The sequence below is a fragment of the Pristiophorus japonicus genome, chromosome 11 (genome assembly GCF_044704955.1).
Source record: "Pristiophorus japonicus isolate sPriJap1 chromosome 11, sPriJap1.hap1, whole genome shotgun sequence".
NCBI classification, from domain to species: domain Eukaryota; kingdom Metazoa; phylum Chordata; class Chondrichthyes; family Pristiophoridae; genus Pristiophorus; species Pristiophorus japonicus.
The window spans coordinates 145,321,867-145,344,712 of record NC_091987.1 but is presented as its reverse complement, the minus strand read 5'-3'; the positions used below and the strand labels follow the sequence as shown (position 1 = coordinate 145,344,712).

Here is a 22,846-nt window from a genome sequence, read left to right as displayed (position 1 = left end):
TTGGTGCCATTTTGAGCACACAAAGTCGGCGCATCTCGGCTGAGTGCGCCGAAGAAAAGGACTGGGAAAAATCTAGCCCTTGGTTTGTGGAGTGCGCAAATCATTCAGAGAATGAAGATCGACTTGTTCTCCTCATTCCACATCTTCCACACACTGTGGGAACATACCAAAGTACGTTAGCAAGGACTGACCCTTGCACAGGAGCCAGAATACCAGCTTTGGACCAATCTGCTCGGTGCCGCAGTTAAATTTAAACACTAATATTGTGTAAATCTGTCAGAGCTGTTCCACGTTGCAGCCTTGTAAACACTTTCAATTGGAACCTGATTGAAACAGTCTTGGAAGTGGGTGGAATGACCCTTTTCCTGCCCCCTGTGCCTCTTCCAAAGATACACTCCATCATCACTTGGCTGGCCTTTGCTTGGGTGTTTGCAGCACAGGAAACAAGCAGCTGCTGAGACTCTCTAAATTCAAATGGCATTTAATATGATGTCCTTTAAGCACACAGTATTTAAAGGGAATGTGGCAGCATGAATAAGAAGTTGGTTAAAGGATACAAATCACAAATTAATGGTTGTATATCAGACTGGACAGATGTAAACAGTGGTGACTGTAGAAAGAAATGATCCGGAATTGGGTATGTGGGGCACAAACTTTGCAGCCAACATATAAATAGGGGAATGGTTAAATGTGAAGAGTTAAGTGAATTCAGGAGGACATAAACAGGTCAGTGGGTTGCGCAAAAAGGCCGATAAAATTTAATGCAAATAAATGCATTAAATGGTAAAACTCTAAAAGGGGTAGAGGAAGAGAGACTAATGGTTTCAGATATCAAATCTTTCAAAAGGGAGAGGACAAGTTAATACAGCTGGGGTGGCGGGAGAAAAGCATACGGGATCCTGGATTTTATAAATACGGGCATAGAGCACAAAAGCAGATAGGTCATGACAAACCTGTGCAAATCACTTCTTAGGCTGCAGTTAGAATAGTGCATCCATTGTTGGGAACTTTGCTTCAAGAGGATGCAAAGCTATGGAGATAAAGTACAGAAGAGATTCACTAAAATGATACCAGAGTTGAGAGCTTTAGTTAACCGGAGAGACTGGATGAATTGAGATTCTTTTCAGTAGAACAAATAAGGTTATGAGGAGATCTGATAAAAGTATGAGGGGTTTTGATATCATCATCATAGGCGGTCCCTCGAAGCGAGGATGACTTGCTTCCACGCCAAAAAAGGGATGAGTTCACAGGTGTTTCAATGAAGAACCTAATATTCCAGATCCTGAAGGGTGGAAGATGCCTGTGCGTGGATTTTTTTAACGTGTGGTGACCGTTGCACACCAGCCACCACACGGGCTTGACAGAGCTAGGTCTTGGTCCAGTGGCAAGGATTACCCAAGACGACTGGAGACCTGCTTTGCTGCACAGACCTAGTGCGTGCACATATCTCAATGTGGGCTGGCCCATGCTGTCCCTGGGCCCTTGGCCCCGAACTCACGCCTCTTCTGGGCCCCAATTACGTCCCTCTACAGTCTCGCTGTATCTGCCCACGCTCCAATTACCGACCTGGACCTTGATGAGGTCACTCTTCGCTGCCGTCGCCCTCCTGCACCAGCTCGCACTGCTCCCTGAAGTGGTGTGCCTCCACGCTGCTCCCGGGCCGCCGCACCACCGCTCCTTTTATGGCCCCGACCTGCCGTTGGTGTTCAATCGTGAGGTTTTGATAAGATAAATGGGGAAAAGTACTTCCGCTGGAGAGTTAGTCTCACTGCTCTCAGTTCCAATCAGTCTTTGTGTCAGGTGGGCTGCTCCATCAGTTACCTCTCCTCAATCCAATCTCTTGCAGATAGATGCCCCTTCCTGTTATGAATGGGGCCTATGCAGGGAATTGTGCTGAAGGACATTGTCCTATGACTATGCGAGATCCAGGGTAGAGATTCAGTCGACCTTTTTTTTTGGTTCTGTGGAAGGGTATGAATCCAAAATGTTGACTATCTGCCCCCGCACCGTTACAATTGGAGTCCTCCCTCCCCGGACCAGATCTATTCTTGGTCCACTCCTCGCCCCTTTGCAATATCATCTGAAGACAGGGGGGGGGGGGGGTCAGGTTCCAAATGTACGCTGATGACACCGAGCTCGAACTCACCACCAGCTCTGCTCTGTCCTGACTGGGCTGAACACTTGCTATTTGCAGTCTGCTTGCCTCGGTTGACAACACTGCTGCCATGGCTGGGTTCAACAGGTGGTCTGATCTGAACATGCTTTGAAATCTTGCAGGTTTGTTCGTGAAAGAAGAGTGTAACCCTCTGTGATGGTCTCTAGGACTGAGTACTGTTTTCCCACACAGCGGCGAGTTCCTGCAGTTGGCCCCCCCCTCCCCCCCCCCCAACAGGGTCTCTTGAGGGAGGGGGAGAATATTCGATGGGTGAGTGCTGTGAGGCCAGAGGCAGTCTGGAGTTAAGGAAGGATTCCCAGTGGGAGTCTCCGAGCACAGAGATTACATAAAGCTAAGGGGATGCTGAAGACTATTGGGGTTTGCGTGGTGGCGATGCCAAGCCATAGTGAGAGTGGCTGGCCGTATGAAGTTTGGCTCATGGCAAGATTTCTTGGGACTACGGTTATGAGGCAAATGTTCTCTCTTTCTCACACACACCCAGCCAACTACCCCACCTTGGGGTGGGTGGCCTGACCAATGCTGGCCACACTTGTAGCGGTCCCAGCAGCAAATCTGCTAGATGCACAAAATCGGCCCTTATCTGTCCATTGAGTGAGCACAGGATTGGTTGCTGGTGTTGCCATGCCACTCTATGGCACAGCTTTTTTTACTTATTTTTATTCAGTCTCAGGCTGTGGGCATTGTTGGCAAGGTTGGCATTTAGCGCCTATCCCTAGTAGCCCTGAGAAGATGGCCACGGGTCGCCTTCTTGAACCACTTGTTGGAGTTGATACAACGGAGAGTTTTGCTAGACCACTTCAGCGGGCAGTTAGTGTGCGACTGGAGTCACATATAGGCCAGATCAGGTAAGGTCGGCAGGTTTCCTTCCCCAAAGTATATTCGTGAACTGGTTCGGTTTTTACAACAATCCTACAGGGTGGATAAAGGGGAACCAGTGGATGTGGTCTATTTGAACTTCTAGAAGGCATTTGACAAGGTGCCACATAAAAGGTTACTTACTGAACAAGATAAAAGTTCATGGGGTTGGGGGTAATATATTAGTATGGATAGAGGATTAGCTAACTAACAGAAAACAGAGTCGGGATAAATGATTCATTCTCGGGTTGGTAATCAGTAACGAGTGGGGTGCCGCAGGGATCAGTGCTGGGACCCCAACTATTTACAATCTATATTAACAACTTGGAAGAAGGGGCCGAGTGTAACGTAGCCAAGTTTTCTGACAATACAAAGATGGGAGGAAAAGCAATGTGTGAGGAGGACACAAAAAATCTGCAAAAGAACATAGACAGGCTAAGTGAGTGGGCAAAAATTTGGCAGTTGGAGTATAATGTTGGAAAGTGTGAGGTCATGCATTTTGGCAGAAAAAAATCAAAGAGCAAGTTATTATTTAAATGGAGAAAGATTGCAAAGTGCTGCAGTACAGCGGGACCTGGGGGTACTTGTGCATGAAACGCTAAAGGTTAGTATGCAGGTACAGCAAGTGATCAGGAAGGCCAATAGAATCTTGGCTTTTATTGCAAAAGGGATGGAGTATAAAAGCAGGGATGTCTTGCTACAGTTATACAGGGTATTGGTGAGGTCACACCTGGAATACTGCATGTAGTTTTGGTTTCCATATTTACGAAAGGATATACTTGCTTTGGAGGCAGTTCAGAGAAGGTTCACTAGGTTGATTCCGGAGATGAGGAAAGGCTGAGTAGGTTGGGCCTCTACTCTTGGGAATTCAGAAGATTGAGAGGTGAGCTTATTGAAACGTATAAGATTATGAGGGGTTGACAAGGTGGATTCAGAGAGAATGTTTCCACTGATGGGGGAGACTAGAACCAGAGGGTATAATCTTAGAATAAGGGGCCTCCCAATTAAAACTGAGATGAGGAAAAATTTCTTTTCACAGAGGGTTGCAAATCTCTGGAATTTGCTGACAGAGGGCTGTGGAAGCTGGGACATTGAATAAATTTAAGACAGAAATAGACAGTTTCTTAACCGATAAGGGAATAAGGGGTTATGTGGAATGGGCAGGGAAGTGGATCCGAGTCCATGATCGGGTCAGCCAAGATCGTATTAAATAGCGGAGCAGGCCTACTCCTGCTACTGTTTCTTATGTTCTTATGTACAGCTTCACGATCACTTGTACTGATATAAAATTTTATTCCCTGACTTTTTAAACTGAATTAAAATTCTCAAACTGCCATGGTGGGATTTGAGCTCATGTTCTCTGGATTATTACTCCAGTAACATAACCACTTCACTAACATGCCTCTAATTGTATTCTTGTATGCTAGTATAATTTTTCTTTTGGAGATTTGTCACCCAGCGCCAATACCATAGGCCCGGGAGTGACCTGAAAAGAAAGACTGGGCAGGTCAAATGAATTCACTGAATGTTTGATAACTCAACGGTCTAATCAACCTACGTTTACAGAGACTGGGGACTTCATCCTCAACTCGACAATGAGGCGAGAAGTTCTGCAGGTCCTTGGGCTTTATATGAGGCAGAAGTGGGTGATCCAATGCAGTGTTGCTTGACTGTAATGTCATGAAGACATTTCCACATGTGCCGAGCTCGTGCTTTCCCCAGAACCTATCAAAGTCCTGTACCATGTGAAGCTTGAAGAATGAAGGGTGTATTGTAGCTAAAGTCCTAGCAAAGAAATATGCGTTTAATAGAGTCCCATAAACAGTGCAATACTCACATTATTTGCAAAGATCCGCAGGTCCAGAGCTACTGCATACATAATTGGTAAAGCCCTAATAGTGACAAAACACAGACACACCAAAATTAAAAAACGCGCTGCACCTAAAAATCAGTCTAGTGTGTTGGCGCCCTCACAGCCGCTTACAGTCTACCAAGCTCCTAGATCTCTTCACCACGTTACAGATTTTAAAAAAGATTACTGGCAGACACGAAAACTTTAAAACAAAGTAACATTTCTCCTATTACTTTTGTTAGATTTCAACATTGATAATAGATAATGGAGAAAAACGTGAAGGTGTTAACCCTTTGCATTGAAGTATGTAGTTACACTAAGATTGTATATCGTGTGCCACTCAGCATAGAACCATTATAACTGTCGGGGCACCACAGTCAATCATCATTGACGGTCCCTCAAATGAGGATGACTTGCTTCCACAAGAGTTCACAGTAGGAGGCAAGTATACCACAATGCTCCAATTCCCCGCCATTTCTGTGCTCTGTTAGGGGCGAAAAGTCATTCGCAAAATTGTCCATTCATTAAGGACTGTAGTTGACATTTTACTGAAAAGTTGGTTAAAGGTTTACAAGATTAAACGGATTTCTAAGGCCCCGAACTTGGTGCACTCACCACCCGCTGCCGCCGACTGCCGCCGAGTTTTCTGGGCGGTCTCCCCTTGGTGCCAGTTTCCTCTAGGCCTCCCGCCGGCAGGGAGGAGTGGGGGGAACCACTGGGAACCGCCCACTGATGTTCACTAGCGCGCAAGGCGCATAAGTGTCCTCCCTCCCATCCGCCGAGCTGCCAGCTTGCTCCAGGCGGGAGTCGGCAGAGGCAGGGGGTAGGACCATTGCGTGGAGGCAGGTCTAACCTCAACGGTAAGTATGAAGACCTGCAAATAAAGGTTACTAAATTTCTTTCATTTATATTTTTTACAGCGATTCAGGTGGATGGGGTCCTTTGAAGGTTTTCCAATGGTTTTTTTTTGTGTAAATTTTTATTTTTGTGTGTTTCCCCCTTCCCTGGGCCCGACTCAATCCTCGGCAGCACTTGCCGTTTGTTTGCCGCCGGGTGGTCTTTGCAGGTCTTTTTGAGGCATCTCCCTGCCAAAGTACCATCAGGTATCTCAGCGGTCCTTTGGGCGGCACTTGGGCGGGCCTTGGTTTTGACCAAGTTCGGGCCCTCAATGTTTCAAAAAGTTGAATGTTTAAAAGTTGGAAAAGTTGAAATGAACTGGGCCGTTACTTTTGTTAACTGGCAGGCAGCATCCACAGGATGCAGCGGAAGAGGCTTGAAACAGTCCAAGGAGCTCCGCCCCAAACGGGCTCCTGTCTGCTCTCTAGAATCCGGCATAAAGTCACGAGGAAAGCACTTTCATTTTAGATGCTAGTTTCATTGCCCCAATCATTGCCGCTGCTAACCGCTGCCTTTTTGCCATTTAAAGTAACTGCACCAATTTCAGAGTATCCCAATTGTGCCAACATGTTGGATTCCCTCGCTCAATGCAAACAGTGGAGCGATATTTTCTTCCTCAGCTAGAAATCTCCTTCAGGATTGCACAGTAGTGGGACCAGCTCACACTGTAAGGCTGTGAAGATCCTCGCCAGCCTGGCACAATCACACAGATTGTAACCAACAGGTTCACTCTCAAACAAATTGCAGTGCATCGACAGTGTCATCAGCGTCAATGCTACCAGCCAGTACAGAACATGGCTCTTCCAGAGTCTGCAGGGTGTCCATTTCTAGTCACTGTGCCAAACTGGTTATGTTTGTTAGCAGAAGTTGTTATTTTAATGTTACAGCAACTCAGACAGCTGTGACCAGGGACACTGATCAGGACTGGGGCAGTCTTTCTGTGATGAAGGCAGAGTTCTGGATTCCACTTCTGCGATCACAGAATTCACAGAGTTCTGTCCATCAGACGTGTTTCACACAGCCCGATGCAGCAGGGGGATTGCCGATCGACCAACGGCTGGGGTGCGGCTCATATTTTAACTCTGCCATCTTGCATCACAGCATCACTGTAGCCCCTTCAGATGTTTCCTCCTGCTATAGGGTCTTAAAAGTTAGTGTGCCATTTCCAAATTGGTTACAAAACGGACCAGTTTCAGCACAGTCGCAGAAAGAAACGAAACATTGTGCATTTCTATAGAGCATTTCACCTCAAGACGTCCCAAAGTGCTTCTCAGTCAATGAAGTAGTTTTGAAATGTAGTCACTGTTGTAATGTGCGAAACACAACAGCCAAATTGCGCACAGCAAGTTCCCACAAACAGCAATCAGATAATGACCAGGTAATTTGTTTTAGTGATGTTGGTCGTGTGATAAATATTGGCCAGGACACCGGGGAGAACTCCACTGCTCTTCTTCCACAGGATCTTTTACGTCCACCTAAGACGACAGACGTCGGTTCAACATTTTGACTCGGTTTAACATCTCATCTGAAAGACGGCACCTCTGACAGTGTAGCACACCTTCCGTACTGCACTGAAGTGTCGGCCTGAATTTTAGGCTCAAGTTTCTGGAGTGGGACTTAAACCCCAAAACACATTGCCAGTTCTGACGAAGGGTCTTCGACCTGAAATGTTAACTCTATTTCTTTCTCCACAGATGCTGCCTGACCTGCTGAGTATTTACTGCATTTTCTGTTTTTTGTCAGAAACTATATTCATCACATTGCAGACTTTCTCTTCTTTTGCCCACATGGCTTCCATTCTGCCACCTTTTCCCTTGGATGGGCCATTCACAATTTGCACTTTATTGCCTCACTGAAATGGTCTCATCAACTACTAACCACCTGTTTCCCTTTTAAGCAGATTGCTCAGCCCATTAAGTTGGAATATCTTTCTAGTTTTTCTTCCATTCTACTAAAAGCCTTGTTTATCTTTCAGTATTCATCTCTGGAGTAGGGTTGGTGAGAATATTCACTTTGCTGGTTAACTTCCAATAGTTTCGGCTTTCGGCTGTTCTGACATAGCTCTGCTTTTTAATTGCAACAAGCAGACATGGCACATAGAAACATAGAAAATAAGTGCAGGAGTAGGCCATTCGGCCCTTCGAGCCTGCACCGCCATTCAATAAGATCATGGCTGATCATTCCCTCAGTACCCCTTTCCTGCTTTCTCTCCATACCCCTTGTCCCTTTAGCCGTAAGAGCCATATTTAACTCCATCTTGAATATATCCAATGAACTGGCATCAACAACTCTCTGCCGTAGGGAATTCCACAGGTTAACAACAATCTGAGTGAAGAAGTTTCTCCTCATCTCAGTCCTAAATGGCCTACCCCTTATCCTAAGACTGTGTCCCCTGGTTCTGGACTTCCCCATCATCGGGAACATTCTTCCTGCATCTAACCTGTCCAGTCCCATCAGAATCTTGTAAGTTTCGATGAGATCCCCTCTCATCCTTCTAAACTCCAGTGTATAAAGGCCCAGTTGATCCAGTCTCTCCTCAAATGTCAGTCCTGCCATCCCGGGATTCAGTCTGGTGAACCTTCGCTGCACTCCCTCAATAGCAAGAATATCTTTCCTCAGATTAGGAGACCAAAACTGAACACAATATTCCAGGTGAGGCCTCACCAAGGCCCTGCACAACTGCAGTAAGACCTCTCTGCTCCTATACTCAAATCCCCTAGCTATGAAGGCTAACATACCATTTGCCTTCTTCACCGCCTTCCGTACCTGCATGACAACTTTCAATGACTGATGAACCATGACATCCAGGTCTCGTTGCACCTCCCCCTTTCCTAATCTGCTGCCATTCAGATAATATTCTGCCTTTGTGTTTTTGCCCCCATAGTGGATAACCTCACATTTATCCACATTATACTGCATCTGCCATGCATTTGCCCACTCACCTAACCTGTTCAAGTCACCCTGCAGCCTTTTAGCATCCTCCTCACAGCTCACACTGCCACCCAGTTTCGTGTCATCTGCAAGCTTGGAGATATTACACTCAATTCCTTCATCTAAATCATTAATGTATATTGTAAAGAGCTGGGGTCCCAGCACTGAGCCCTGCTGTACTCCACTGCCATTCTGAAAAGGACCCGTTTATCCCGAATCTTTGCTTCCTGTCTGCCAACCAGTTCTCTATCCACGTCAGTACATTACCCCCAATACCATGTGCTTTGATTTTGCACACCAATCTCTTGTGTGGGACCTTGTCAAAAGCCTTTTGAAAGTCCAAATACACCACATCCACTGATTCTCCCTTGTCCACTCTACTAGTTACATCCCCAAAATATTCTAGAAGATTTGTCAAGCATGATTTCCCTTTCATAAATCCATGCTGACTTGGACCGATCCTGTCACTGCTTTCCAAATGCACTGCTATTTCATCTTTAATAATTGATTCCAACATTTTCTCCACTACTGATGTCAGGCTAACCGGTCTATAATTACCCATTTTCTCTCTCCCTCCCTTCTTAAAAAATGGTGTTACATTAGCTACCCGTCAGTCCATAAGAACTGATCCACAGTCGATAAGACTGTTGGAAAATGATCAACAATGCATCCACTATTTCTAGGGCCACTTCCTTAAGTACTCTGGGATGCAGACTATTAGGCCTCGGGGATTTATCGGCCTTCAATCCCATCAATTTCCCTAACACAATTTCCTGCTTTATAAGGATATCCTTCAGTACCTCCTTCTCACTAGACCCTCGGTCCCCTAGTATTTCCGGAAGGTTATTTGCGTCTTCCTTCATGAAAACAGAACCAAAGTATTTGTTTAACTGTTCCGCCATTTCTTTGTTCCCCATTATAAATTCACCTGAATCTGACTGCAAGGGACCTACATTTGTTTTCACTAATCTTTTTCTCTTCACATATCTGTAGAAGCTTTTGTGTTTTTATGTTCCCAGCAAGCTTCCCCTCATACTCTATTTTCCCCCTCCTAATTAAACCCTTTGTCCTCCTCTGCTGTATTACAAAATTCTTCCAGCCCTCGGGTTTGCTGCTTTTTCTGGCCAAGGTATATGCCTCTTCCTTGGATTTAACACTATCCTTAATTTCCCTTGTTATCCACGGTTGAGCCACCTTCCCAGTTTTATTTTTACTCCAGACAGGGATGTACAATTGTTGAAGTTCATCCATGTGATCTTTAAATGTTTGCCAGTTAGGATAGTAAAATAGTAGGATAGTAAAATTTGAGAACTGTTTACTGTAATCACACTGATTATCTGCTCCATTTCACATTAGAACAGAGTCTCACAAACAGCAACTCATCTGACAAACAAAAGGGTTCAAAAGCTTATGTAACAGAACAGGCTGGAAATGAACTGCTGGAATTTTATTCTCGAGTATGTTCGTTCAAAGCCTCCCACTGTAGAATCTGAAATACGATGCATAGAATCTTGCAGCACAGGAGGCCGCCATTTGGCCCATTAAGCCTCTGCCAGCTCTTAGGAAGAGATATCCAATTAGTCCCACTCCCCCATTCATGCAGAATGCCTTTTTTATTTGCAGCCAGACATTGAACTGTCTGATTTATAGCAAATAGGACTGCATTCAGTCAACTGTTTAAATAGAAGGAAGACACAATTTTTTGAGCATTTATATATGTAATGTATTTGCTTCATGGGTTCTTTGCTTAAGAATTCATAGCAACACATTGCTATTAAGAACTAGTTTGTTAAACCTTTGCTAATAAACTATCACACTACACATTACCAGTTCCTCCACCAGGCTCACAACCACCTGCCTCATCGTGGATCCCCTAAACCCAACTGGCTGGGGTTTTATTGAGTCTTATGAACATCACGTGACTGGCTAAGCCACTCACAGCTCAACAGCCCTACCAATCTGTGAGCATACTCACAGGGGCATACATTACAATATAAAGTATATTTTGCAAGCATTTAAAAGCGACCCATTAAAATGGCGCACGTGGAAATGTCAATCTTGATGAGTTGGGTTTGGTTACCTGGACCTGGACTGTCTGTGGTAAACAGTTGGGAGAAAATACATTTACTATTAATCTGATTCTTTTCTTTAAAGTTCTGAACTCAAAATGTGGGGATACAGTGTCAGGAATGCTTGCATATTTTATTGAGCAACGAAAGTCACTCAGCATTAAACAGCTGAATGAACTTGCATTCATACAGCACATTTCACATCGTTAGGTTGTCTCAAAAAACTTCACAGCTAATGAAGTACTTTGGAAATGTAGTCACTATCACTACGGTTTTACAGGGAACTTGTGCCAATTTGTGAACAAGGTCCCACAAATAGCAATGAGTTAAATGACCAGATAATGTGTTTTAGCGATGTTGGTTGGGGGATAAATGTTGGCCAAGACACCGGGAGAGCTCCCCTACACTTCTTCCGAAAGATGGCACCTCTGACAGTGGCCCGGAAATCCGCGCGGTCCCGGCCTCCAAGACCTTCAAGCAGGCCGGGGCCATTAGAGGGAGCAGCGTGCGGGCGACGGCTGACTGCAGTGTGGGCAGGTACAGCAGGAGTGGCGAGGGCGGGGCGGAAGAGCAGCGCGCGTTCGTAGAGGGATGTGATCGGGGCCCAGGAGAGGCGAGAATTCGGACCCCAGAAGAGGCCAGTGGCAGCATGGGCCAGTCCACACTGCGAAATGTGTGCGCACTAGGTCCGTGCAGCAGAGCTGGTCTCCAGTCGTCTTGGTTAATTCTTGCCACTGGACCACGACCTAGCTCTGTCAAGCCCGTGTGGTGGCTGGGATGCAACGGCCACCACACACGTTAAAAAAAATCCACGCATAGGCATCTTCCATCCTTCAGGATGTAGTTTGGGATCCAGAATGTTAGGTCCTTCATTGAAACACCTGTGAACTCATCCCTTTTCAGCTTGGAAGCAAGTCATCCTCGTTTCGAGGGACTGCCTATGATGAGCACTCCCTTAGCGCTGTACTGAAGTGTTGTCCTGGATTACGTGATCAAGTCTCTGTAGTAGGACTTGAACCCACAACCTTTTAACTCACAGAGCGTGACCACTGGGTCAAGGGTAACACCTAATACCCCAACTAGGGCTGAGTAGAAAAGAAATTGCTCATCCTTTTGAATGGAAGCAATAAAGGAGTCATAAAAAGAGTGTTTCAAAATTGTAATAGAAGATGACACATCTTAAAATGGTGTTCAAACTAACAGCTGAGACTTACCAGTTCTCCTCCTTGTGAGCTTGGAAGGCCCTCAAGAATGATGTTTTGCAATTAAGGAAAAATATTTATATTTTGTTTCATAACTTTAATAATCAGAGAACTATACTGTAACTACTATTTTAAATATTAATCAACCTCCTGTAACATTGCTCCAGCCCATAGTGCTGAAAAGCTTTAGCTCCTGCTCTCAGAGTACAACGACAGTGCGCCCTAAAAAGTGAGCAGAAGCTGCCATACACAACATGGAGATTCAAAAATAATGGAAAAACTGGGAACTTCAATTAAAATTACATGTTTTTGTTTTTTGACACCATACACAGAGCAGGCTCGAAGGGCCATGTGGCCTACTCCTGCTCCTATTTCTTATGTTCTTAAGCCCAAAGAATCCAACAACAGCAATTTGCATTTATATAGTGCTTTGAACATAGTAAAATGTCCCAAGGCACTTCAAAGGAATACTAGCAAACAAAATTTGACACCGAGCCACATAAGGAGATATTAGGACAAGTGACCAAAAGCTTGGTCAAAGAGGTATGTTTTAAGGAGCGTCTTAAAGGAGGAGAAAGAGATATCGGCGCGGACAGGTTTAGAGAGGGAGTTCTGGAGCTCTGGAGTTCAGGGCCTAGACAGTTGAAGGCCGTTAATGGTGGAGCGATGAAAATCAGGGATGTGCAGGAGGCCAGCACTGGAGGAGCACAGGGATGTCGGAGGGTTGTGGGGTTGGAGGAGATTACAGAGATAGGCAGCGACGAGGCCATGGAGGGATTTGTAAACAAGGATGAGAATTTTAAAATCGAGGCTTGGCAGACCGGGAGCCAATGTAGAGCACGGGGGTGATGGGTGAACGAGAATTGGTGCAAGTTAGGATACGGGCAGCCGAGCTTTGGATAGGCTCAAGTTTACAGCAGGTGGGAGCATTTTACCCCATAGTTTTTGTTTGGGCCGCGCAGCCCATTCAAAAGTCCGTGTACGCTCAGTTTTTCCGATTTATAAACTGGCTGACTGACTGCCCGGGAGCCCTGGAGGGCCGCGCAGGACCCCTTGACCCCTGCGTGGGACCCCTGTAGGGCTACGCAGGACCCCTGGAGGGCTGCTCGGGACCCCTTGACCCCTGCGTGGGACCCCTGGAGGGCCGCGCAGGACCGCTTGACCCCTGCGTGGGACCCCTGGAGGGCTGCTCGGGACCCCTTGACCCCTGCGCGGGGCCCCTGCATGACCGGCCAGGAAAGCGTTAGAATAGTCAAGTCGACAAACATAAGCAATGTGCATCATGGCCAAGTACCAACAAAAGGATACTGATGAATATTACAGCAAAGCTACGAGGCACCAGTGAATTAATAAATGAGTGGTGCAGCGGGGATTACTTAATCAATAAATTCAGAGAACCAGCAAATAAATTAGTGCTGCAGCGGATACACAAGTGAATTAAAATGTCAATAGATCAATAGCCACCAGCTAATTAAATGAAGGAGGCAGCAGTGAATTAATAAAATCTAAGTGTAGTGGGCAAACCAACAAATTAATGGAGCAGCAGGAATCGGTAACCAGGGGGCACTGGATTTTCAGGTGCAACTTAAAATAGTTGTAAACATTCCTCTTTAAAAATTCAGTATGTGGCTAAGTCACTGAACCACTCAGAAAGAAGGAGGGATGCAAATAAATAGAGGAAGTAACAGTGGGGTGAGGGTCATTGTGGGGTCAGATGTCGCAAAAGTAGGGGGTCACAGTGGGGTCGGAGGCCCAATGTGGTAGACTTGACGGCAGCCAGTACACCACTAGGGAAAGCAAAAAGTGTGATAGGCTGACCCAAAATTGGGCAGTTGGCAACTGTACCACCAGGTGGGATACAGGTAATCACTGTCTGAAATTGGCGGGGCGGGGGGGACGGAAGGTGGTGTGGGAAGCCAGAAAATGGGCAAGAGGGTCTCTGGTGCCCTGTTTATTGGGTGAAAAACACGGTAATTGGGTTTTAAATATCTGATAAATTGGTGAATCAAAAAACTAAAAAAAGGGGGGGGAGGGGGGAGAATGGATTTCAGAATTGGGAGAGTCGCACCACTACGCCAATTAGAAGCTGCATCGTGACAGGGAACTAATTATACACACATTCCCAGTATAAATGTTTACACAGGCAGTTCCAATGTTACACATTCTCAGAAAAAGTACAATTCAAAACTGTGATATAGAAAGTAACAGGAAGCACGGGAGGCGGACAGGAAACATAGGCGGCGGACAGGAAGTATGCACCATATGCAGACTTTTATTAGTATACTAGTCATCTCCAGTGGCATTACACATGGGGAGTCAATATTAAGTGTAATCTTCAGGTGTAGTGGGGTTAGATGGTGAGAGATAATAGGACCAGTAGCGCAGATTTTTCTGAGTTATATATTTGTCCTTATTTTTATATTTCTGTTATATATTTCTATGTTCACATTTATAATGGAAATAACCTATGTAAACCGGTCATGGTGTAATTACACTGCAACATCTCCAGCAGGAAGGTGGAGTAATTACAGTGCGATAAGTTTACATGAGTTATTTCCATTATAAATGTGGACAGAGGAATTTATAATGGAAAAGTTGACAGAAAGTACATGCAGTGCAAGATTTGCAGTGCTATATGTAGACAGATTATATTATGAATAACAGAACTGCAAAACTGATTGGTTCCAAATTATTTAACTATTGCTTATTAATTAATCGTCCAAATTACTGTGAACAATTCCAGATTCACACACACGGGAAACAGAGCCATTTAACCACAAGTACTTCCAGACTTATGAAGGCTGCTGTTTTAGGGGAAATTATGCACTATTATTACAATAGTCAGTACAACGACATTTGTATCACCTCGTTAACATACAAAACTGCTCCAAAGTGCATCACAGAAGCATGACCATAAATAAATGGAGTCCAAGGCAAAGAAGAAGATACTAAATAGGGTAACCAATAACTTGGGGGGGGGGGGGGGTGGAGAGGGGGTACTTTTAAATAGCCCTCCCTGTAGGAAACTGAGGGGATTGGGTTGAGGCCTGTTTTACACCCACCTGATTTTGCTATCCAATAATGCCAATGGAGTCAAATCAGGTGCGTTTAAAACAACAACTTGTATTTATATAGCGCCTTTAACATAGCGAAACGTCCCAAGGCATTTCACAGGAGTATTATGTGATAAAGATTTGACACCGAGCCTCGTAAGTAGAAATTAGCGCAAGTGAAAGTGGTCGGTTTTAAAGGAGGAAAGGGAGGTAGAGACGCGGAGAGGTTTAAGTCAGGGAGTTCCAGAGCTTGGGCCTAGGCAACAGAAGGCACGGCCACCGATGGTGGAGCGATTATAATCAGGGATGCCCAGGAAGCCAGAATTAGAGGAGTGCAGACATCTCGGGGGGTTGTGGGGCAGGAGGAGATTAGAGATAGGGAGAGGCAAGGGATTTGAAAATAAGGATGAGAATTTTGAAATCAAGGTGTTGCTTGACCAGGAGACAATGTAGGTTAGCAAGCACAGGGGCGATGGATGAGCGGGACTTGGTGCAAGTTAGGACAGAGGCAGCCGAGTTTTGGATCACCTCTAGTTTACGTAGGGTAGAATGCGGGAGGCCAGCCAGGAGTGCGTTGAAATAATCAAGTCTAGAGGTAACAAAGGCATGGATGAGGGCTTCAGCAGCAGATGAGCTGAGGCAAGGGCAGAGAAGGGCGATGTTACGGAGGTGGAAATAGGCGGTCTTAGTTATGCTTAGTTTTTTTTTAAGGAGAGTTTTAAAGGAGGAGAGGGAGGCAGAGAGACTGAGAGAGTTCTGACTCAAGAGGAGAGTATGCTACCCACTGAGCCACAGCTGAAGAGAGGGAAGCTATTACAATGTCAACTAGAATGGGGTCCAGGAAGGGAAGCTAGGTGGCTTACTGGGAATGGGAAGGGTTAAGGGAGCAAGGAGATGGATCTCATTGGATGAGATGTGCTCAGAGAGAGTCTGAGGGGAGATGGTAGAGAAACTAGACCCAATGCTCGGGCAGGGAGTACTCAAGTTGGAAGAAAATGCAAAACTGTAACTCCAGATTTCTTTAAATCACATTTGTAATTTCTCACTGTTGTTGTTTAGGAAGGATATTGTACCACAAACGTTTGGTATTTGTATGCTTCTACAAAGTCATGATTCGCAACGGCAAAGGCACACCTGTAAAGGGAAAAAGAACACGATTACTCATTGCATTTTAATGTAAATCCAATAGCACTTGCTGATTTAGGTTTGATTATCTACCTTGCAGATTCTTCTTCATTGGTAGTGTCCTCCACATTCCATTAGTATGACTTCGTTCATAATCTAACAGTAAGGGAACATTTATCTAACAATGATCATAATATAGTTGAACCCAATGTTAGGTAGAAACTTAACAGTTACTAAGATTCTAGATTTTGGTATGGCTAACTTACATGGGATGAGACGGAGACTGACGGCAGCAAATTGGTCAAAACTGTTAGCAGGTAAAACCACAGATGGGAGGTGTTCAAAAATAACTTAGATTAATACAGGGCCAGTATACGCCCTAAGGGGCAAGAGCTGTATTAACCAAATAAAACAGCCATGGTCGACAAAAGAGGTGAGAGAGAGCATGAAACTAAAGGAAAGAGCAAAGAATAGTGCAGATCCAGGGGACTGGGAGAGATATAATGAACAGCAAAGGAAGACCAAAAAGAGCTGCAAAAAGGAAAACAAAAGGAAACATGAGAGGGATATCAAGATTAACACACAAAATGTTTTCACAATTCTATTAGAAGAAAAAGTGCAGTCAAGGAAAATGCGGGCTCTATAAAAACAGATGCGGCGAACATTGAAAATGAAAGTAAGGAAATGGCAAACTTGTTGAATGAAACGTTTAAAATTCTGACGGGTTTAGACAGGTTAGATGCAGGAAGAATGTTCCCAATGTTGGGGATGTCCAGAACCAGGGCTCACAGTCTAAGGATAAGGGGTAAGCCATTTAGGACCGAGATGAGGAGAAACTTCTTCACCCAGAGAGTGGTGAACCCGTGGAATTCTCTACCACAGAAAGTAGTTGAGGCCAATTCACTAAATATATTCAAAAGGGAGTTAGATGAAGTCCTTACTACTCGGGGGATCAAGGGGTATGGCGAGAAAGCAGGAAGGGGGTACTGAAGTTTCATGTTCAGCCATGAACTCATTGAATGGCGGTGCAGGCTAGAAGGGCTGAATGGCCTGCTCCTGCACCTATTTTCTATGTTTCTGTTTCTATGTAATTACTTTGCTCAGTCTTCCCAGTGGAGGAAGAGGATAATATACCTGACATTCCAGGGAAACTAATAATGAATCAAGGACTGGAACTCACTGAAGTTAACGCAAGCAACAAAACAGTATTTGAAAAAAAATAATGGCGCTAAAGACTGACAAATTGCCAGGACCCGATGGCTTCCACCTCAGGGTTTTAAAGGAAGTAGGTGAGGAAATTGCAGATGCTTCAGCCGTAATCTTCCAAAGCTCTTTCGATTCAGATTGTCCCTTTGGATTGAAAAATTGCAGATGTAACTCCATTATTGAAGAATGGTGAGAGAGAGACACACGAGGAAATGATGACCGGTTAGTCTGACATCGGTTTTGGGAAGTTATGGGAATCTATAATTAATGACAGTGACTGAGCACTGTGACAAATTAGAGCTGATTAGAGAGAGCCAATTTGGATTTGTGACGGGTAGGTCACGTCTAACGAACCTAATTGAATTTTTTGAGGAAGTAACCAAAGTAGTAGACAAGGGATTTCCGGAAGGCATTCGATAAGGAAGGCTCCACATAAGACTGAAGCTAAAATGAAAGCTCATGGAATTGAAGGCAAATTATTGAGCTGATTAGATTGGTAAGACGGGAGAAGGCAGAGAGTGGGGATGATGGGTACGTACTCGAATCGGGAGGAAGCAACTCGTGTTGTCCCACAAGGATCTGTGCTGGGGCCTCAACTATTCACTATATTTAATAATGACTTAGATAACCCAATAAAGAGCCATATATCCAAGTTTGCCCGTGATACAAAGATTGGTGGCATAGTATATAGTGTAGACAGGAGCATAAAATTAAAAATGCATCAAATTGAGGCGGGAGAGGGGGGAAAGAGGGGGAGGGGGATAGTTAATACAGAGGAGGACCGCGATAAAATACAGGAAGACATTAATACATTTGCAGAATGGCCATGGAATTGCCAAATGAATAAGTGCGAGGTGGTACATTTTGGTTGAAGGGATAAGGCGGCCACATACTCCTTGGAAAATAAGTGTCCAGATGGGGTTAAGCAGCAGAGGAATCTGGGGGTACAGATACACAAAATACAAAAAGTAATGATGCAGGTTAAGAAGGCCATAAAAAAAAAAGCAAAGCACTGAGGTTCATTTCTAGAGGAACAGAATTGAAAAGTAGAGAAGTTGGGGTAGTGTTTCTGCTTTGAGCACAATCCAGGTGAAATTTATTTTTTTGGTATATTGTATTTGTGTTTTCCCCCTCGCAGCGGTAATCGGTTTAAAAAAAAGTCTGGATTTCGAAACATTTTCCAGATTCCGGATGACCCCTCCATGGATCAGCGCGATGTCCGGATTTTGGAACATGCTGAATTTTGGAACTCCAGATTTCGGAAGTTCTACCTGTACTATACACTATGTAAAACGTTGATAGATTAAGTGAGTGGGCAAGACTGTGGCAGATGGATTTCAACGCAAGAAAGTGTGAGGTCATCGATATTAGACCAAAAAAGGATAGATCCGAGCATTTTTTTTTAAATTGTGAAAAGCTAGGAACAGTATAGGTCCAAAGAGATTTTAGGAGTCTATGCACACAGATCACTAAAATGTAGCAGTTATGAACAAAAAAAAAATCAAAAAGGCTAATGGAATGTTAGCTTATAACTAAAGGGCTACAATATGAAGGGGAGCATGTTTTGCTACAGCCATACACAGCCCTGGTGAGACTACATCTGGAGTACTGTGTACTGTTCTGGGCACCGCAACTTGAAAGGAGTATAGTGCAGATTCACCAGAATGTTACCAAGGCTCCAAGGGTTCGATTGTGAGGAGTATATAAACTAGGCTTGTATTCCCTGGAATATAGGGCTCAATTTTCCCCAGTATTTTCACCGTTTTTTTTGGAATAGGCTGCTTTTTCTGGCCTGACTTAAAAATCCCCAGTTTCCCCAATCAATTTGAACCAGCGCAACTCAGTTAGTTACGTTTCTTTTAGGCAAGTTTTTTTTTCCTCTCAAAAGGAGGGGTTACCAGCCACCTACGCCAATTCTGGCCTTTGACCAGCTAATAGTTACTCCATTTCTGCTTAGGCCAGCGTATGTGGCCTCTCAAAAAAACCCTTGCGGAGTGTTAAAGAAATTGGCGCAGGTAAGGAAATCGGCGCAGATAAGTGCAGCAGATGCCCGGACAGCAGCAGCAGGAAAGGTAAGAGAGAGATGGGGCGAGGGAGAGGGGGTAGGGGGAGCCTTTCAGGTGAAGTTAGGTGCGGGGTCCGGGAGGGAGGAGGTCACTCGGCCAAGGCTAGGGGCGGGAGAACGCACTGGCAGGAGAATCGAACCGGTGGGGACCGAGAATAGGACTGGACTGGAAAGCCCTTCCGGCAGGGTTGGAGGTAAGTTGCTATTAGGTTTTGTCAATTCTTTTAATTTGTTGGCAGCTGGCTGTATGTTTCACTTTGCAGCCTCAGCACGCATTGTGTCCCTGGTTACCGTGTGGCAACCCGATCTTTAAGGCGCAGATCAAGACTCCACCCCCAAAACTAAAGGTCGGGTTAGGTCAAGCCAAAATGAAGAAATCCAACGGAGAAAATTTAGAATTTTTTTTTTGCGGTACTTGGGACCCAAAAGAATCGGGCGTAACTCTTCAAGTACGCCAAAAAAATGCTTTGGGGAAAATTGAGCCCATAGAAGGTTATGGGTTGATTTGACTTGATGTTTTTAGGATTTTGAAAGGAATTGATAGGGTAGACTGAGAGAAACGTTTCCCACTGGTGGGGGAGTCCAGGATATGGGGACGTAACCTTAAAATCAGAGCCAGGCCATTCAGGAGAAAAGTTAGGAAACACGTCTTCACACAAAGGGTGATAAGTATGGAACTCACTCCCACAAAAAGCAATAAATGCTAGCTCAATGAATAATTTTAAATATGATCGATAAATTTTTGCGAGCCAAGGGTATTAAGGAATGGGGAGCCAAGGTGGATAGAAGGAGTTAGAGGATAGATCAGCCATGATCTCATTGAATGGCAGCTCGAGGGGCTGAATGGCCCACTCCTGTTCCTATACATGATCACAGCACCAATTGTGAACTGTGACATCATCACTTGAAGCTTTCCTCACCATGTAACTTTCCATCTCTAGCACCTAATATCTAAATATCTAAGGGCTCGAACTTGGTGAATGCTAAGGCCCTCCCATTTCTCGGCGGAACATAACTTTTTGCCGCCCGCTGCCGCTGGGGCCAGTCAGGAGCAAGTTTCACCGCGGTTGTGTCGGCAGCAGCGGGAGTCGGCAGGCGGGAGCGGACAGCGGCAGCAGTGGGCACTAGGTGCAGGCCTCTAGACTTGGCAAACATTGGAGGCCATGCACCGTGTATGCGCGAGACTTGGGATTTTTTTTGTAGTTTCCTCTGGGCGATGACATCACTTTTGCCGCGATTGGGACTGATGGCACAGCTGCGCATGCTCATAAAAGTTGTGCACTCACTTGCACCTGCCAGTCGGGGAGGGGTGCAAAAAAAAGCTTCCAAGAAGTCTGTTGGAGCCAAGCCCAGAGCTCCCTGGTTTAATGATGAGCTGGAGGAGCTTGTAGGTGAGGTGGAGCGCCCGCATAAAGACCTCATCCGGGATAGTCGTGGCAAGCCTCCACCACCCCAATATAGACGCATTTGGAGGGAGATTGGTAAGGCTGTGCACTCAGTGGGCAACATTAAACGGTATGTAGACCAGTGTTGGTGGCGTCAGCAAGAGCGAGTAAACATTTATTGGGCCACACCCATGCAACTCCAAAAGGTTCTATGCCAGTTGTGCGAGTGTGTGTGAGAGAGAGAGAGAGTGTGTGTGTGTGAGCTGCATGAGCAAAAGGGGCAAAGGCTGCAACATTTCTTTCTGCAGAAGAAAAAAACATCCAATGCATCAGGCCCGAGTGCCACAGGAGGGGGCCCAGCAGATGTCATCGAGTTGAGCAGCCTAGAGAAGCGTGCCTTGGCGTTGGTGGGTGACCACCGCCGTGCCACCACAAAGGGTGATGCAGATCCCTTGCTAGAGCATGGCAAGCTTATACTAAACTAAGTCAAATGCCTTTTAACGCACAGTGTGTCGGCCATTAATGGCGAGCTCATGTAGCAATGGAACTCTTTGAAGTAAGAATGTGAAGTGTGACAGCTCACAAGGTCAGCTTGACCATCCCCACCCCCCAGCGATACACTGAAATGTTGTCCTCTACTTGCAGATGTTAATTCGGACAGCACAGATCAATGCACCCCATCCATCTCTAGCACACAAAGGCCGAGTGTGACGCCAACGTCTTCCACCCAGACATTGTCACCAGCCCAACACACCAGCTCCTTCCTCCACCCCCAAAATCACCCGTATCCACCTCCGCCACCCAGAGTCATGAAGACCAGGAGGGAGAAGAGGGTGAAATGCCGGTCTTCGAACCACTTGCGGCCGAGGTGTTGGAAGAGAAGGACTCCAACCTCCTGACATGCATGTCCGGCCAACATCGGTGTCGGGATCCGACTTCTTAGGATTCGAGTCGAACGAGACAGGAACAAGTGATGGGAGGCGCAGAGGCCGTGCTGGAAAAGCCACCAAGCTGCAAGCACCCAGGATGATGCAACAATCCGATGAGGATGGAGGATGGCTTGCAGCAGCAATTCAGGAAATGGTCCCACTGTCGAGGCCGAGCGTGGAACTCGGTCGAGATGTGCTGCAGACCATGGCTGGGAGAGCTACCAGCATCGTCACCTCTGCTGAGCAGCATACTGCCAGTATGGAGCGGCTCATTAGTCCGGTGGAGGCAAGTGATGGCTGCTGGCCATGTCATGCAACCCCCCCGAGCCCACACCATCGAGGCCAACAGATCCCGAGATGCCGGAGATGCCGGCGCCTTCAATCACGACCCCTACATTCTCGTCAAAACGAACACGTCAGCAGCACTCTGGCTGCTCTCCTGCACAATATGATGGAGCAGGGGCAGTGAGGGCTAGGGGTGCAGCTCGCCGTGGTGAAGGCGGTCCCATGAAGAGGACGATGGGCCTCACATCGACGGGGAGGACGAGAGGTGGTGATAATGGGTAGAAGGTTGGGTGTTGGTGGTGGATATGTTCTTCACTCCTCATTAAGTTGTGGCTGTTGTTTCACATGGGTCGTTGTCAATGTCACTTGACTGGTCTCAGAACAACTGTATATATGTTGGATTCAATTGTTTGCATGTTCTGTCACTTTGGCATGCTGCATTATTCAATACAATCACATTATTCACTCACTCTCGGTCAGTGTCTCATTTTTACATTATCTGGGTGCGTTCTGAGAATATTACACATCTCCTTCAGGTGTACTGCTGTATGAGGAATCTCTTGCCTTCCACATATGATGCGGATGATTAATGGGTCCTGTCATCAGGCAATTGCGCTATGACAGGCAAGAGTCATCAATGCAGGAAGGCTGCCATTCAATGAGAGACAGTCACGCTACTTGCAGGGCACACATTAAGGCTTGAACTTCAGTCCACTTTTTCTTAGGTCCACCATCGCGGAGTCCCACCCCTGATATCACATGTTCCTCAGTGACCTTGCAGTCCATTATATATCTTTCTCCGTCTTCTATACTTGA

General features: G+C 45.7%; 1 protein-coding gene across 8 annotated transcripts in view; it reads right to left on the bottom strand.

Moving 5' to 3' along the window:
- Positions 1-22,846, bottom strand: part of pcid2 (PCI domain containing 2) — an 89,128-nt gene that overhangs the window by 32,470 nt on the left and 33,812 nt on the right. For 7 of the 8 annotated variants that reach the window (XM_070894125.1, XM_070894126.1, XM_070894129.1 and 4 more), the window contains 3 exons: positions 16,104-16,169; positions 11,995-12,036; positions 4,869-4,923 (listed from right to left, as the gene is read on the bottom strand). In XM_070894125.1, the coding sequence (XP_070750226.1) occupies positions 4,869-4,923; positions 11,995-12,036; positions 16,104-16,169 (163 nt within the window). Of the gene's footprint in view, positions 1-4,868; positions 4,924-11,994; positions 12,037-16,103; positions 16,170-16,253; positions 16,317-16,426; positions 16,445-22,846 lie in introns of those variants that run through there. The other variant, XM_070894132.1, reaches the window with a different exon arrangement.